Raw genomic sequence first — 18,399 nt, 5'->3', positions numbered from 1 at the left:
CTCTGAGAGTTGGTAAAGGACAGGGAAGCCTGGCGTGCTGCTGCAGTCCATGGGGTCGCAAAGAGTCAGACACGACTGATCAGCTGAACTGAGGCTGGAGGCTGAAGCTCTCCATTGCCAGAATGCAAGATGCTGAGCAGACCTTTCTGATAGAAACTTCAGGATACTCCTAGAAGTGTGGGTATCCCTCCACCTCCTGGGAAGACTGGCCCAGACTCAAGAGACACTGTCCGCAAAGAGAGTGATGTGTTTTAATATATGGGGGATTGTTTGTGGTGTAGAATAAAGGCTCGAAGCTTAAGCCGAAGTCATGTCTGAGTGATTAGGATAGAGGAAGTGAATGCCTCCATCATGCCTCTGCTTCCCACCAAGCCTGCTCCTTGGATCGGGGGGAGCCCAGTCTCAGAGGCCTGAACTTAGTTTCCTGTGATCCAAAAACTGACGGAGATTAACCGAAGAGTCAAGAAATGAAAACAGTCCCATGTTTACTACAGAATAAAGAAGCAGCTCATCCCTGCTGTCTTAGACGAGTAAGCAAATAATCAGTGCAGGGAGTTTCTGTAATTCTAACATCTCTCTTTAACATCAGTTCAGTTCAGTCGCTCAGTCATGTCCAACTCTTTGCAACCCCATGAATTGCAGCACGCCAGGCCTCCCTATCCATCACCAACTCCCAGAGTTCACTCAGACTCATGTCCATCGAGTTGGTGATGCCATCCAGCCATCTCATCCTCTGTCGTCCCCTTCTCCTCCTGCCCCCAATCCCTCCCAGCATCAGAGTCTTTTCCAATGAGTCAGCTCTTCACATGAGGTGGCCAAAGTATTGGAGTTTCAGCTTCAGCATCATTCCTTCCAAAGAAATCCCAAGGCTGATCTCCTTTAGAATGGACTGGTTGGATCTCCTTGGAGTCCAAGGGACTCTCAAGAGTCCCCACCAGTCTTCTCCAGCACCACAGTTCAAAAGCATCAATTCTTCGGCGCTCAGCTTTCTTCACAGTCCAACTCTCACATCCATACATGACTACTGGAAAAACCATAGCCTTGACTAGACGGACCTTTGTTGGCAAAGTAATGTCTCTGCTTTTGAATATGCCATCTAGGTTGGTCATAACTTTCCTTCCAAGGAGTAAGTGTCTTTTAATTTCATGGCATATAATCACATAATTATGGATTTCCTTGGCAGCCCAGACCGTAAAGAATCTTGACTGTATTGCAGGAGACTTCCTAGGTCAGGAAGATCCATTTTGAATTTATTTTTGTGTATGGTATTAAGAGAACTTGCTAATTTCATTCTTTTACATGTAGCTGTCCGGTTTTCCCAGCACAACTTACTGAAGAGATTGTCTTTTCTCTATTGTATATTCTTGCCTCCTTTGTCATAGATTAATTGACCATAAGGGTAGGGGCTCATTTCTGGGTTTTCTGTCTTTTTCCATTGATATACATGTTTATTTTTGTGCCAGTTGTTGTTGAATCGCTAAGTCATGTCTGAAGCTTTGTGACCTCATAGACTGTAGCATGCCAGGCTCCTCTGTCCTCCACTATCTCCCCAAGTTTGCTCATATTTCATGTCCGTTGGGTCAGTGATGCTATCTAACCATCTCATCCTCTGTTGTCCCTTTCTTGTATTGCCTTCAGTCTTTCCCAGCATCAGCGTTTTGTGCCAGTACCATACTGATTTGTAGTATAGTCTGAAGTCAGGGAGCCTGATTCCTCTACCTCCATTTTTCTTTCTCAGGATTGCTTTGGCTATTTGGGGTCTTTTGTGTTTACATAGAAACTGAAAAAAGTTTTTTTCTAGTTCTGTGAAAAACTCCATCGGTAATTTGATAGGGATTGCACTGAATCTGTAGATTGCCTTGGGTAGTATAGTCATTTTGACAATATTGATCCTTCTGATCCAAAAACATCATATATCTTTCCACCTATTTGTGTCATTTTCTGTTTCTTTCATAAGTGTCTAATATTAATAATTTTCAGAGTACAGGTCTTTTGTCTTCTTTGGTAGGTTATTTTTGATGTGATGGTAAATGGAATTGTTTCGTTAATTTCTCTTTCTGATCTCTCATTGTTAGTGTATAGGAATTTCTGCAAGATATTTCTGTGTGTTAATTTTGTATACTGCAACTTTACCAAATTCATTGAGCTCTAGTACTTTTCTGGTTGCATCTTTAGGATTTTCTATGTATAGCATCATGTTATCTGCAAACAGTGACGGTCTTACTACTTCTTTCCCAATTTGGGCTCCTTTTTATTTATTTATTTTTTCTTCTTGGATTGCCATGACTAGGACTCCCAAAACTATGTTGAATAAAAGTGGCAGCACTGAACATCCTTGCCTTGTGCCTGATCTTAGAGGGAATGCCTTTAGCTTTTCACTCTTGAGAATGATGTTAGCTGTGGGTTTGTTATAGAGGCCTTTATTATATTGAGGTAAATTCAGTCTATGCCCACTTTCTGGAGAGTTTTTTTTTTTTAATCATAAATGGCTGTTAATTTTTTTTTAAATTTTGTCAGACACTTTTTCTGCTTCTATTGAGATGATAGTTTTTATTCTTCAGTTTGTTAATGTGGTGTATCACACTGCATTATTACAGTGTGAAGAATTGCAGATATTGAAGAATTTTTGCATTCCTGGCATAAATCATGGTGTATGATCCTTTTAATATATTGTTGGATTTGGATTGCTAGTATTTTGTTGAAGATTTTCACATATGTGTTCATCAGTACTATTGGCCTGTAATTTTGTGTGTGAGGGGGGTGTGTGTGGGTGGGTGTGTGTGGTGTCTATGTCTGGTCTTGGTATCAGAGTGATGGTGGTCTCAGAATGAGCTTGGGAGTGTTCCTTCCTCTGGAATTTTTTGAAAGAGTTTCAGAAGGATAGGTGTTAACTTTTCTAAATGTTTGATAGAATTTGCCTAAAGATAATGGAAGTCATCTGCTCCTGAACTTTTGTTTGTTGGAAGTTTTTAAATCACTGTTTCAATTTCAGTACTTGTATTGGTCTATTTATATTTTCTGTTTCTTCCTGGTTCAGTCTTGGAAGGTTGTACCTTTCTAAGAATTTTGTCCCTTTCTTCTAGGTTGTCTGTTGTATTGGCATATAGTTGTTTGTCATCGTCTCTTACGTACCTCTGTATTTCTGTAGTGTCTGTTGTGACATCTCCTTTTTCATTTCTAATTTTATTGATTTGAGCCCTCCTTTTTTTCTTGATTAGTCTGGCTAAAGATTTGTCAATTTTGTTTATCTTTTCAAAGATCTAGCTTTTAGTTTTGTTGACCTTTTCTGTTGTTTTCTGTGTCTCTGATTCATTTATTTCTGCTCTGATCTTTATGATTTCTTCTACTAACATCAGGTTTTGTTTGTTCTTGTTTCTCTAGTTGCTTTAGGTGTGAGGTTAGGTTGTTTGAGATTTTTATTGTTTTCTGAAGTAAGACTGTACTGCTGTAAACTTCCCTCTTAGAACAGCTTTTGCTGCATCCCATAGGTTTTGGAATGTCATGTTAAACTGATAGTCATACAAGTTTAAAGAAAGAAAGAAGAAGAAAGCAAGTTGCTTCAGCATGTCCGACTCTGCAATCCTATGGACTGTAGCCCGTCAGGCTCCTCCATTCATGGGATTTTCCAGGCAGGAATACTGAAGCGGGTTGCCATTTCCTTCTCCAGGGGATCTTCCTGGCCCAGGGATCGAACTCAAGTCTGCCACATTGTACCATCTTCGCCACCAGGGAATCCCCGTACAAGTTTAAACACAGTCTAAAGGAGCTAAATTTTTATACTCTCTTGCCAGCATTTTATGATTCTGATGTTGTGTTTTATATCCTCATGCTTATCCTTTTAGTATTAATTATAGTTATAATAGATTTTGCAGGATTTTTGGATTGTTTTTAGTTTATGTACTGGCTTATTTAAGTGATCTTCAGTCCTTTTGTATATTTGCCTTTCCTGTCGTGATTTTCCCTGTCCTACAGATACTTGCTTCTTTTCTATCAGAGAAGACCTTTCAATATTCCTTTTAGTTTAGACTTAGTGTTGCTGTATTCTTTTAGTTTTTGCTTGTCTGAGAAATCATTTCTCTCTCCATCTATTCTAAATGATAATCTTGCTGGTGGAGTATCCCAGGTTACAGGATTTTCTCTTTCAGGACTTTGGCTATATCATGCCACTCCCTTCTGACCTGCACAGTTTCTGCAGAGAAATTAACCTTATGGGGGTTCCCTTGTAACTGACTGTTTTTCCCTTCCTGCCTTTAGAATCTTCTCTTTGTCTCTAACTTTTGCTGCTTTAATTATAATATGTCTTGATATAGATCTGTTTGTGTTCCTCTTGTTTGGGACCCTTGGTGCTACCTGTACTTGAATATCTGCTTCCTCCTCTAGATTTCAGGAAGTTTCAGCCATAATTTCTTCAAATACATTTTTGATCCCCTTTCCTCTCTCTTCTCTTTCTGGAGCCCCTTTTATACATAGGTTGGCACTGTTTATATTATTCCATTAAGTCTTGTATGTTGCTTTTTTTTTTTTTGTCTTTCTGTCTGCTATTCTAGCCCAGATGGTAAAGAATCTGCCTGCAATGCAGGATACCTGGGTTTGGTCCCTGGGTCAGAAAGATCTCCTGAAGAAGGGAATGGCAACCCACTCCAGTATTCTTGCCTAGAGAATTCCAGAGACAGACCAGGGGGTCACAAAGAGTTGGACACTACTGAGTGACTAACACACACTTGCTCCTGTTCTGATTGAGTAATTTCCGTTATCCCACCTTCCAAATCACTCGTTCATTCTTCGGTGGCACTTAGTCTGCTATTCATTGCTTCTGGATTGGCTTTCATCTTGGCAGTTGAATTAGCTAATTTTAATTGGTTCATCTTTGTAGTCTAGTTCCTTGTTCCAGTGATTTGCATTTCTAATGATAATCTTTCTTAATTTCTTTACCATTTTTATAACTTCCTTTTTGAACTTGGAGCTTGGTCACTTGACCCCTTGATAAGTGAAGAGGTGTGATTGGTTTCGTAGTGTCTAGAGGCTGTGCTCCATGTAGGCTAGGGTTTCATCTTTCTTTGTGGTTGTCATTGCCTCGTTGGGTTCTGTCTGCTCCCCGGTTTTGGGAATAGAAGTCCTGAGGGTTGGGTCGGATAAGCCTCCATTGAGTGTATGCCCCTTCCCAAAGGAGGTGATTGCTGAAGCAGGTGTGCTCCTGTGGTCACAATGCACCTGTGCATCACTTGTGTAAGTATCCACAGTTCTTCTCAGAAGCAGCTCAAAGTCATATCCCTTTGCCCATTGTGTTTGTCCCAGATACAGTACACGGTTGTGGTGTGGAGTGGACTGGGGCTGAGGATGTGGACATTGTGGCTGCAGGAACTGAGGTGGCTGTGCTGCCGCCTTGGGACTTGGGCTGCCTCTGTGGCACACTTCTCCCTGGACCTGTCTGCTCCACATCTGGCGCTGAGCTGCAGCGTGGGGTGGACGGAGCCCGAGCGCAGTCACTGGGAAACAAGTTGTGGCATATTCTTGACCATGGCCTGTGTACCCAAGGTTTAGCACTTAGCTGCTTCACACATTCTTGTGGCACTGCCTGGTGTGTACACACTAACAGTGCTCTTCACAGCTCTGCCAGCATCACACCCAGGCACCCTGGTCTGATTCTGTGTAGTTAGACGAAATCTTTGCCCTTATCTGATGCCAGGTTGTAGTATGGAGTGAGTGGGGACAGGGTGCTCACCCCTTCGGTTTGGAAAGTGCAGCAAGGCAGCACCTGCCAGTGCAAGGCTCTCTCCACCCTGTCAACCAACTCATGTGCACCCCTCACAAGTAGAGTCTAGGTTCCTCCAGCCCTTTTCTCTGTCTCAGTGGATTTCCCAGCAGGCAAGGGGGCTTGTCTCCTTGTGCAGGACCCAGGACTGGGATGCCCTGATTGTGAGTCTGTCTGCTCCCTCCCCAGGGTAAGGGTCTGCACATGTAGCATTCTCTTCCTTACAGATCCCTCTCAGAGGCACAAGTCCTACCTGACTTGGTGCCCTTTTTATCTGTCTTACTGGGTTACATGAAGGTCTTTATTGCTGCTTTAGTTGTATAGGAGACCTTCTGCCAGTTTCCAGTTAGTTTTCTCTGAGAATTGTGCCACATGGAGGTTTTCTTAAATGTATTTGTTGGGAGGGGTGAGCACCTCATGGTCCTACTTTGTCATCTTGATCTCCCCCTGAAGTTCAAACTTTTAAGGTTTGTTTGATTTTTATATAAACTAAATGAAAGTGGTCATTATAGAGGACTTCACCTAACATAAGAATTTACCTTGACATTGCATTTTTTTTTTTTTTTTTTTGTCCATGCTGTGTGGTGGCATGCAGGATCTTAGTTCCCTGACCAGGGATCCAAATCATGCCCCCTGCACTGGGAGCATAGTCTTAACCACTGGAATGCCAGAAAAGTCCACTTTGACGTTCCTTTAAATAATCAGTCCTTTAAATGCAACTATAATATGATTCAAATTTTAATTTTCCTAAACATTATATTCTGGAAATACATCCTTATGTAAAATGAAGTATGCCTGTGTGAAGAGTTTCTATAATAAAGTCATTCATTTGCAAATGTACATGTATATGACCATCTTGATGTATACTTGATTTAAAAATTTTTTACACTGTTTTAGAGCACTTTCAAATATACATTAAAATATTTCTTCTAAATATTCACATGTCAGAGATATTCTGAAATTGAAGATAGGTTTTTATCTTTATTTGATCATTTTCACCACCATCCTAAAACAGATCTTCCTTTTTGAGATAACCACTGTTCTCAGCTTGGCATGTATCCTTCTAGACCTTTTTCTTTTCATTTGTATACATACCTATACCCATTCTTATAGAAAATTTATAGTACTATTTTGCAGACTTCTTCCCCCACATTTTTCTCTTTAAAATTTTGCCTATCTGTTGGAAGAAAGACAGTAACTCACTATTTTAGCTAACCTTTCTTGATTGCTACAGAAATTGAGGATTGTTTCCTATGCTTGACTGTTTATATCTACCTTATTATGAATTGCCCATTCGTGACGATTCTTTGTTAACTTTGTTTACGTTGTTTCTGTTACTTAGAATTATTTTGATGGTAAGTTTATTGTTACTTATTTATGGCTCTTTATTTTTATATCTGTTTAAAAGCTACAAAGACCTTCTCTATGCCAAGATCATGAATATAATCTTCTAAATTTCCTCTAAGTCCTTTTACCTACTTGTTTGAATTTTTATATTTAATTTCTATATGAATTTACAAAATAGTGAGAGGTACAAATCTAATTTTATTTTCTAACTCATAAATAGCTACCTTGTCATTTTTGAGTCATACTGTAAATTAGACAAAATGTCGTCTGTTCACACAATGGAATGCTAGATGATTAATAACTGTTGGGTAAATGGATCCAAGTAAAAGTCCTGAGAAGTAGCAAGGGAAGGTAATATTATCCCTTATTTGCATGTAGTAAGATTTATGTTCAAAGAGGCTGCATTGGCCAACCAAAATCATATAAAAACAGAGTGGTAGAATAGAACTCAGTTTGTCTGACTCCTAGTCCAATTGGTATATCTGCTGCTGCTGCTGCTAAGTCGCTTCAGTCATGTCCAACTCTGTGTGACCCCATAGACGGCAGCCCACCAGGCTCCTCTGTCCACAGGATCCTCCAGGCAAGAATACTGGAGTGGGTTGCCATTGGTATATCTGCTGTCGTACAAAAAATAGCCAAGAATTAAATCTAAAAACCCACATTTCAGAGGTGAAAGAGCAAAGGAGTCAGTGAGACAAAATGGAGAACCAAGTATGTGGAAAATAAAAGAAAACTAGGAAGTATAGCATCATTAAAAAAACAAGGGAACAGAGCTTAAAGAGGGATGATTATCAACATCACGTTGATGGTCCATAATTATCCCATAAAAAGATGGCCACTGCATTACCTACTTGGAACAACCCTATTGTACTTTATGCAAATATGTTCCTGGGGTTATATCACATAGTGACCCTGAAATGAGAATTGAGATCTTGTATCTCAGAGTTCACTAGCAAGCTCTGAGAATATAGTTCCAGTAGGTGGTCAGGAATTAAGGTCAGTGTGTGTCTTTTAATGCATTAGACAAATGTTGCAGCCTCAGTTTGATTAAGTTTAAGAAGGCTTAGCCATAGACAGTTTGCTAGAAAAATCGTAAGAAACAAGTATTTTTAGAGTAGCAGTGAGAATTTAGCATAAATTAATAGTATATAAGGTCAACAGATATTTTCTAGCTATTATGAAAATTATTTTAAAATTTCATTAATCTTTTTTTAATGCCATGAAATATAACATTTTATAACAATATCCACAAGTATTCATAAATTAATGTTATTAGAAAAAATAGACTATGTAAAATAATTATAGGAATTGGGGTTTATCCTTCTTATCACTCATGATTGTATTTGAATCCTTTTTCAGCTGACTCTATTAGTGACCCATTTTTCCCCCGGACTACACAGATACTGTTGGAATATCAGCTAGGGAGATGGGTGCCACGTCTTCGTAAACCACGAGATTTATATGGTGTCTCGTCTTCTGGTCCGCTGAGCCCAACACGGTGGCCATACCACTGTGAGGTCATTGATGAAAAAATCGAACATATTGGTATGTTCTTAGCAAGTTTTGGGGATTCAAACATTGGCAGACTTACTGTGCAAAACTTGACTTCGGTAAAAACACTCTTGGTATTAAACAGTATGTTCCAGCAAAAATATAACACAAACCATGTATATAATTTTTAATTTTTTAGTAGTTACATTTAAAAAGATAAAGTGAAATCGACTTCAAAATATATTTTATTTATTCCAAATATATTTAAAATATTTTACATTTTTTAATGTGAAGTCTTTGAAATCTAGTCTATATTTATACTCACTTTTCAGTTCCATTTTTTCCACATCCTCGTCAACACTGTCTTTTGGGTTTTGGATAATAGCCATTGTCAACTTAAAAAAGTAGTCACAACCTAGAAGGTGAGAGTTATGTTTTATTTGGTGGGAAACTTTTAGGACTTCAAGCTGGGGAGATGCCATCTCTAGTAACCCTGAGACAGCTGTTCCAAGGGGGCAGGGGGAGGAGTCTGGTTATACAGAAGTTTGCAGCAAGGGGCAGGTAGTCTGAACATCAAAAGATTATTGTTAATTAAGGAAAACCAGATTATCTCAAGGAATTTAGTGCTTTTCTATGTATGGGCTTAGTGAAATCATTTTCATATTGAAATCTTTTTCTAAGTCTGGGCTTATTGAAATCATTCCTTTCATTCCCCAGCTATCTGGGGCCAGCATCCTACAATTTGATTACTCACATCCTTAGTTCCTTGCTGTGACATCGTTGTGTATTGATAGGGCAGAAAATACTCCATTTCTCCATACCATCCTAACATGTATAAGATGATGTCTCACTGTGGCTTTGATTTACAATTCTCTAAAGATTTTTGATGTTGACAATGCAATCTTTATCAAAATTTTACAATGGTATTTTTTAATAGAAATAATAAACAACTCTAAAAATTCAGATGGAACCACAAAAGGCCACAAATAGTCATATCAGTCTTGAGAAAGAAGAACAAAGCTGGAGACATCACACATTCTGATTTCAAAATATATTACCAAAAAACTACAGTAACAAAAACAGTATGTCACTGGCATAAGGACACAAATATAGGCCTATGGAACAGAATTGTTGTTTAGTCACTAAGTCATGTCCAACTCTTTGTGACCCCATGGACTATAGCCTGTCAGGCTCTTCTGTCCATGGGATTTCCCAGGTAAGAATACTGGAGTGGGTTGCCATTTCCTTCCTCCAGGGGATCTTCCCTACCCAGGGATCAAACTTGGGTCTCCGGCACTGGCAGGCAGATTCAGACTCCAGAAGTAAATCCATGCATATATGCCAACTGATATTTAACAAGAGTGCCAAGAATCCACAATGGGGGAGAGATAGTCTGTTTAAAAATGTTGAGAAAATTGGATGTCAACATGCAAAGGAATGAAATTGGGACTTTATCTTATAAAAAGTCAACTTAAAACAGACTAAAGACAAACTTAAGGTCTGAAACTGTAAAACTGCTAGAAAAAAAACAAGAGGGAAGCTTCATGACATTGTTCTTGGCAGTGATATCATGGGTATGACAGGAAAAACACAGGCAACAAAAGCAAAAAGAGACAAATGGAAATATACATCAAACTAAAAAGCTTCTGCACACAAAGGAAATAATCAAGATCATTAAAAGGCAGTTTGTGGAATGAGGAAAAATATTTGCAAAACATATTTGATAAGGGTTAATCCCTTGTGGCTCAACTGGTAAAGAACCTGCCTGCAATGTGGGAGACCTGGGTTTGATCCCTAGGTTGGGAAAGAGGCTACCCACTCCAGTATTCTGGCCTGGAGAATTCCATGCAAAGACTAGGACACAACTGAGTGACTTTCACATCACAAAATCTCTAAAATATGTAAGAATTTCTGTAGCTCAATAAGAGAATAATAACCAGACTAAAAGATGGGCTAAGAATTTAAATAGACATACAAATGAATAATAAGTATATTTCCTGACTTTTTATGTGAACTGTTTGATAAAAATACTTTGCCCATTTTGTCGTTGGTTGTACTTTTCCTTTTCTTCTTGGTCTGTAAATGCTACCTACATATTCAGGAGGTTGGCTTGCTGCTGCTGCTTCTGCTAAGTCGCTTCAGTTGCGTTCAACTCTGCAACCCCATAGACGGCAGCCCACCAGGCTCCTACATTCAGGCAACAATACTGGAATGGGTTGGCTTACTATGTCATAGACCTGGCATTCTTTTCTTCTTAGTTTGTCACTTTATCATTCAGAAATTTTTAATTTTTATATAATCAGTATGTCTACTGTTTTTCTATGACTTCTGGGTTTTGAAATTTTTGTGTCTCTCTTAACACTTTTTTTGGTGGTTTTTTCACAGAGTGCCAGGCTAGGCTCCCTGTGTTATACAGCAACTTCTTACCAGCTATCTGGGAAAGACTGAAGGCAGGAGAAGGGGATGACAGAGGATGAGATGGTTGGATGGCATCACTGACTCAATGCACATGAGTTTGAATAAGGTCCAGGAGTTGGTGATGGACAGGGAAGCTGGCTTGCTGTAATACATGGGGTCGCAAAGAGTTGGACACAACTGAGCAACTGAACTTAACTGAATGGCTAGTATATTTCAAAAACAATTCAGATTAATAGTCAGTGGGATCTGGTTGTTATGGTTCCTGAGGTAATGGTTGTTAGGATGATGATAATGTGATGGGATTTATTAGTACAGGAAGGGTATAAACCAACATTTTAGGGATGGGCCTAATGGCTCATTTAGCTGACTTTCCTATAGAATATGGTATTATGTGGTAGCAGAAAGAATTTTGAATTCTTAAGGGTAGGTTCAATTCCTATGATTCTAAAGGTAAGAGAATTTAAACCTCTATTTACTCTATCAAAGTTACTTTTATCAGACATACTTCTTATGTTTATGGAGGGATGCTTGGTATTGTAGAAGCCTGATATTATAATGGGTAATGAGACATGTCATATGATTTGGACTAGCGTTAGATGGCATCACGAACTCAGTGGACATCAGTTAGAGCAAATTCTGGGAGATATTGAAGGACAGGGAAGCCTGTTGTGCTGCAGTTCATGGGTTTGCAAAGAATTGGATACAACTTAGCAACTGAACAACAACAAGTGTTAGCAGTATGAAATTTTTTTTCTAGATTCATAGGAAAAGATTGTTAGTGATAGTGTTCTGATAATGAAGTTGGTTGTGTATAGATCTGGTATATAGGGCTATGGAGTGCTCCTAGCAACAGGATTATTGTGAAAATGTTTATTCTGATAATGTCTGCTTAAGAAAAATACAACAAATTTATCTGCTGCATATTCTACGTTGAAACCTGATAAAGTTCAGAGTTTCCTGTTAAGTCAAAAAAAAAAGCTCAGTTAGTTTCTGCTAGAGTAGAAATAAATCATATAGCTAGGGGTCATGATGGGAAGATTATTTGTAAATGTTCTTGTGTTGTGATGAGGGTTTTAAGGGTGAAAGATCTACTTATTAAGAGAACGTATAAAAGAATAATTCGGAGAAGGCAGTGGCAACCCACTCCAGTACTCTTGCCTGGAAAATCCCATGGACGGAGGAGCCTGGAAGGCTGCAGTCCAAGGGGTCGCTGAGGGTCGGACACGACTGAGTGACTTCACTTTCACTTTTCACTTTCATGCATTGGAGAAGGAAATGGCAACCCACTCCAGTGTTCTTGCCTGGAGAATCCCAGGGACGGGGGAGCCTGGTGGGCTGCCGTCTCTGGCGTCGCACTAAAGTGACTAAGCAGCATAAAAGAATAATTACTAGTGTTACTTCATATGAAATTGTGCTGCTGCTCATCAGGCTCCGATTAAGTATTTTGAGTTGGAAGCCCATCCAGCTCATAAGGTGGAGTTTACAGCTAGGCTTGTTATAACTATATATAATACTCCTAGACTTATATTAATGAGGGGGGTAGGGTATAGCTAGGGGGATTCACATGATTAGGGTTAGAGTTAGGGCTAGGATTGGTACACATGGTGAATATGGAAATGGAGGGTGCAGCTGGTCATAGTGGTTCCTTAATGAATAAAATGACTGTTCAGCAATGGGTTGTAATAGACCACATGGTCCTGTGATATTTGACTCTTTTTAGTTGCATATAACCTAAATTTTTCATTCAATTAATGTTAGGAATGCTATGACTGAAAGAAGAGGATAACAAGTATTAATATATTAATTATAAACATTTTGTTAGGGAGAAGATTTGAATCTCTGGCTTTAAGTTTTATACAATTTCTGGGTTCTGCCACCTTAACAAACCCTGGTCTTGGGTAGATGTTTTGTATCTGTTAAGTTGAGACTGTGTCATTAACTAGTTTTAACATAGTTTTTAAAGTAGACCTTATTTCTCTTGTTCTTTCATACTGGAAAGTGAAGTCGCTCAGTTGTGCCCGACTCTTAGCGACCCCATGGACTGCAGCCTACCAGGCTTCTCCGTCCATGGGATTTTCCAGGCAAGAGTACTGGAGTGGGGTGCCATTGCCTTCTTCTTCATACTGGAAGAAGTATATAATAGATAGAAACCAACCTGGATTACTTCAGTCTGAACTCAGAGATGACAGAGGATGAGATGGTTGGATGACATCACTGACTCAGTGGACATGAGTTTGAGCAAGCTCCGGGAGTTGATGATGGACAGGGAAGCCTGGCATGCTGCAGTCCATGGGGTCACAAAGAGTCGGACACGACTGAGCAACTGAACTGAACTCATATCGTGTAGGATTTTAGTTGTTGAACAAATGGACCTTTAATGGTGGTTACAATTGGGGTGTCCTGATCCAACATCAAGGTTCTAAACCTAGTATTATTTATACTAGGTATATCAAGCCTGGCTGTAAACATCAAGGTCGATATGAACTCCAGAATAGGATTTTACTGTTATCCCTATGCTAACTTGTTCTGATGGTCAGTTTTTTACATCAGTAAGTCATAATATGTTTTGACTGGTAAGTCTAGACTTTAAACCCTTAGAGGCTTTTTTGTTCTCCAGGGTCACCACAACCAAAATTGTCCACCTATATAAATTTTTGTTATCTCTCGGTGGTTTAGTTACTTTTGTTGTTGTTGATAAAGCTCCATAAGACCTTCTCATCTTGTTTTGTTATTCCTCTTTCTTCACAGGAAGGTCAGTTTCACTGATTGAAACTAAGAGACAGTAAAACCCTCGTGTGGCCATTCATACACGTCCTTATTTAGAGAACAAATGATTATGCTACCTTGGCCTGGTCAGGATGTTAACAATTGTCACTGGGCAGGCAGTGCCTCTAATACTGGTTATGCTAGAGGTGATGTTTGGTCAACAGGCAGGGTTTGTGTTTGCTAAGTTCCTTTTACTTTTTAAAAATCTTACCTTGGGTGCCTGCCTGTATTGGATTAACAGTATATTTGATAAATCGTTTAATGTTGAGTTGTATTAATATTTCAGTTCAGTTCAGTCACTCAGTAGTGCCCGACTCTTTGAGACCCCATGAATTGCAGCACGCCAGGCCTCCCTGTCCATCACCATCTCCCGGAGTTCACTCAAACTCACGTCCATTGAGTCAGTGATGCCATCCAGCCATCTCATCCTCTGTCGTCCCCTTTTCCTCCTGCCCCCAATCCCTCCCAGCATCAGAGTCTTTTCCAGTGAGTCAACTCTTCACATGAGGTGGCCAAAGTACTGGAATTTCAGCTTTAACATCATTCCTTCCAAAGAAATCTCAGGGCTGATCTCCTTCAGAATGGACTGGTTGGATCTCCTTGTAGTCCAAGGGGCTCTCAAGAGTCTTCTCCAACACCACAGTTCAAAAGCATCAGTCTTCGGTGCTCAGCTTTTTCACAGTCCAACTCTCACATCCATATATGACTACTGGCAAAACCATAGCCTTGACTAGATGGACCTTTGTTGGCAAAGTAATGTCTCTGCTTTTCAATATGCTATCTAGATTGGTCATAACTTTCTTCCAAGGAGTAAGCATCTTTTAATTTCATGGTTGCAATCACCATCTGCAGTGATTTTGGAGCCCCCCAAAATAAAGTCTGACACTGTTTCCACTGTTTCCCCATCTATTTCCCATGAAGTAATGGGACCAGATGCCATGATATTCGTTTTCTGAATATTGAGCTTTAAGCCAACTTTTTCACTCTCCTCTTTCACTTTCATCAAGAGGCTCTTGAGTTCCTCTTCACTTTCTGCCATAAGGGTGGTGTCATCTGTGTATCTGAGGTTATTGATATTTCTCCCCGCAATCTTGATTCCAGCTTGTGCTTCTTCCAACCCAGCGTTTCTCATGATGTACTCTGCATATAAGTTAAATAAGCAGGCTGACAATACACAGCCTTGACATACTCCTTTTCCTATTTGGAACCAGTCTGTTGTTCCATGTCCAGTTCTAACTGTTGCTTCCTGACCTGCATATAGGTTTCTCAAGAGGCAGGTCAGGTGGTCTGGTATTCCCATCTCTTGAAGAATTTTCCACAGTTTATTGTGATCCACACAGTCAAAGGCTTTGGCATAGTCAATAAAGCAGAAATAGATGTTTTTCTGGAGCTCTCTTCCCTTTTCCATGATCCAGCAGATGTTGGCAATTTGATCTCTGGTTCCTCTGCCTTATCTAAAACCAGCTTGAACATCTGGAAGTTCACGGTTCACGTATTGCTGAAGCCTGGCTTGGAGAATTTTGAGCATTACTTTACTAGCATGTGAGATGAGTGCAATTGTGTGGTAGTTTGAGCATTCTTTGTCATTGCCTTTCTTTCTGATGTAAACTTATGCAAGGAAAAATACTTCTTGTTACTCATATTAACATTGTTGCCTCTATTAGTTCATAGATTAGTCCAATATAAATTTAGGAGTTGATTTGCTTGTTACTGATTATTAACGTAAAATTATTTCTGAGCTTTAGTACTTTCTTAATTGCCAGCTGTTTTTGAACCAACTGTGGTGTTGCTTATTTTTACTCTCTAGATAAGTTTGTACCCATTTCTAAAAAGCTATACCATTTTAGACTAACATTTAAAAATACATTAAAACTTATAAAAGATTTTTAGTAATTTTAAAAGTTGAACTAAAATTCTTTTCCTGGACAACCAGCTGTCACCAGGCTTATTAGAATCTTCTCACTACTTTGCTACATAGATGAGTTTGTTTTAATAAACTGTTCCTAAGTAGCTCATCTGGTTTTGGGATATTTAAGTTCTCTTTGTTAATGCTTGCTAGTTAAATCATTATGTGAAAGGTACAAGGGGTAAACTTTGTTTTTTTGTTAGTTTTTAGGCTTCTTTCATCACTCCCTAACTATTTTCTCTATAGTGCCAGAAGATATTAAGTTTCTATCTCCTACACTTTGAATGTTGAATGAATATTTTAGTTTGCTTATACTAGTAGAATAGAGAAGGGTATTAGGCTAGATTTAATTCAGAGTATTCATAAATTATGAAATGGCCTAGGTGTAAACTGGGTGCATTATTTTAACTATACTTTGAGTTATTCAAGCACACTTTCCAGTATGCTTTCTTTGTTATGCCTTCTCTCCTCTTATATAATTAGTATTTGCTATTAGATTATAGGAAATTATTACAATACTTGAGGAGGGTGATGGTTGGTGTGTGCATGCTTCATGGCCTTATTCAGTTTAAGTACTCTATTCTTAATTTACTACTAAATCCTCCTTTGGTTTTTTGCTTTCATAAAAAATGTTCTTTTGGTGAACATAAATTCTTAAAGTAGAAAATGTAGCTCATTTTTTCCAATTTTGTAAGTTACACCTTGGCCTAATGTTTTTATGTATAACAGTTATGCTTACTTTTGCTCCTTTTTAGGGTTTGCTAAAGATAGTGGTATATAGTCTGCATTAGCCAGGGTTGGTGAGGTTTATCGGGCTTTATTGGTTATAGAACAGGCTCTTTTAGAGGAGTGAGAAGTGCCACCAAGTCATTTGAGTTTTGAGCTGCTGCTAGTAGTACTCTAGCATATAATTTTGTTCCTGTAATTATTTGGGTTTAGGACTAAGCATAGTGGGGTATCTAATCCCAATTTGTGTCTTAGCTGTTGTGTAATCAGGAAATAATAAAGTCACTTTCGTATTCTCTTTTTATTTTAGTTACAGCTTTTTATCGCTTAATTAAAACTGTATTTTATATTACTCTTTAATATGCTTTACACCATATTTCTATTAATTTGGGTTAATCATTATGACCACAGTGGCTGGGATGAGATTTACCAGCCCTGTTAGTATAACTTAGTTGAACTTTTGTTTCTAGCTTAATTTTTATCACAGCTGCTTCCTATAGGGGTGTGGTTAAACAAGCTGTTATGAGCTACTAATGTTAGTGTGCTTGATGCCTGCATTGTGTAATTTTATTAAAACTAATAGAAAGACTAGGACCAAACCTGTATGTTTATAGAGTTAGTGAACTCATCTTGGCAATTTCAGTGCCTTGCTTTCAGGCTTTAAGCTATATTAACATGTTGTAATATACTGAAATAACATGTATATTGTTTTTTATGTGATTTATGTTAGATTTAGTGTTAAAATTTTGACTAAAATGGCTGTCTAGGGATCTAGGAGATGTCTGTCTATATAAATGGCAAATATCTAAGTAGTTTATTGATACGATTGGGGTTTATTTTCTTGTTCTGTCTAATCTCAGTGGACATGAGTTTGAGCAAATTCTAGGAGATAGTGAAGGACAGGGAAGCTTGGTATGCTACTGTCCACGGGGTTGCAAAGAGTTGGACACGACTGAGTGACTGAACAACAGCAACAATCTTGGGTATTAAGTTGTCTTTGTTATTAGGTAGACGGCCAAGTTCTATGTATTTATATATTTTTGCCTTGTTTTGGGGATTTGGCAGGGCATTATGGGCATATAGAGCATGAGATTTAGTGGGGTGTAAGGGGGGTTTGTTAAACAGATCCATTACCTATTCACACGTTCATATATGTGTATGTGTATGTGCACGTACGTGTATGTTTCTCTGCAATTATCTTTATGTCCTGTAACCACTGACTGAATAATACCTTATGGTTGATGATACTGGTAAATAATACTCAATTAAAGTCCAGCTACAGTTTTTTTTTTTTTTTTTTTTTTTCTGTGTCAAGGCCACAGAAAGCCATAGCTGAGTCATACCTTCGCTTAAAAGTTCAGTCAGTTCAGTTCAGTTCAGTCGCTCGGTCGTGTCCGACTCTTTGCGACCCCATGAATCGCAGCACGCCAGGCCTCCCTGTCCATCACCAACTCCCGGAGTTCACTCAGACTCACGTCCATCGAGTCAGTGATACCATCCAGCCATCTCATCCTCTGTCGTCCCCTTCTCCTCCTGCCCCAAATTCCTCCTAGCATCAGAGTCTTTTCCAGTGAGTCAACTCTTCGCACGAGGTGGCCAAAGTACTGGAGTTTCAGCTTTAGCATCATGCCTTCCAAAGAAATCTCAGGGCTGATCTACTTTAGAATGGACTGATTGGATCTCCTTGCAGTCCAAGGGACTCTCAAGAGTCTTCTCCAACACCACAGTTCAAAAGCATCTATTCTTCGGTTCTCAGCTTTCTTCGCAGTCCAACTCTCACATCCATACATGACCACTGGAAAAACCATAGCCTTGACTAGACGGACCTTTGTTGGCAAAGTAATGTCTCTGCTTTTCAATATGCTATCTAGGTTGGTCATAACTTTCTTCCAAGGAGGAAGCATCTTTTAATTTCATGGCTGCAGTCACCATCTGCCGTGATTTTGGAGCCCCCCAAAATAAAGTCTGACACTGTTTCCGCTGTTTCCCCATC

General features: G+C 39.1%; 1 protein-coding gene across 1 annotated transcript in view; it reads left to right on the top strand.

The window, feature by feature from the left end:
* The window catches only part of AGBL3 (ATP/GTP binding protein-like 3), a 97,881-nt gene that overhangs the window by 8,669 nt on the left and 70,813 nt on the right, over nucleotides 1–18,399 (top strand). Inside the window, exon 4 of the mRNA XM_010831638.1 lies at nucleotides 8,459–8,644. Coding sequence (XP_010829940.1) covers nucleotides 8,459–8,644 — 186 coding nt within the window. The remainder of the gene's footprint in view (nucleotides 1–8,458; nucleotides 8,645–18,399) is intronic.

The sequence above is a fragment of the Bison bison genome, unplaced genomic scaffold (genome assembly GCF_000754665.1).
Source record: "Bison bison bison isolate TAMUID 2011002044 unplaced genomic scaffold, Bison_UMD1.0 scf7180017864530, whole genome shotgun sequence".
Lineage (NCBI taxonomy): Eukaryota > Metazoa > Chordata > Mammalia > Artiodactyla > Bovidae > Bison > Bison bison.
This window is presented reverse-complemented; position numbering and strand designations above follow the sequence as displayed.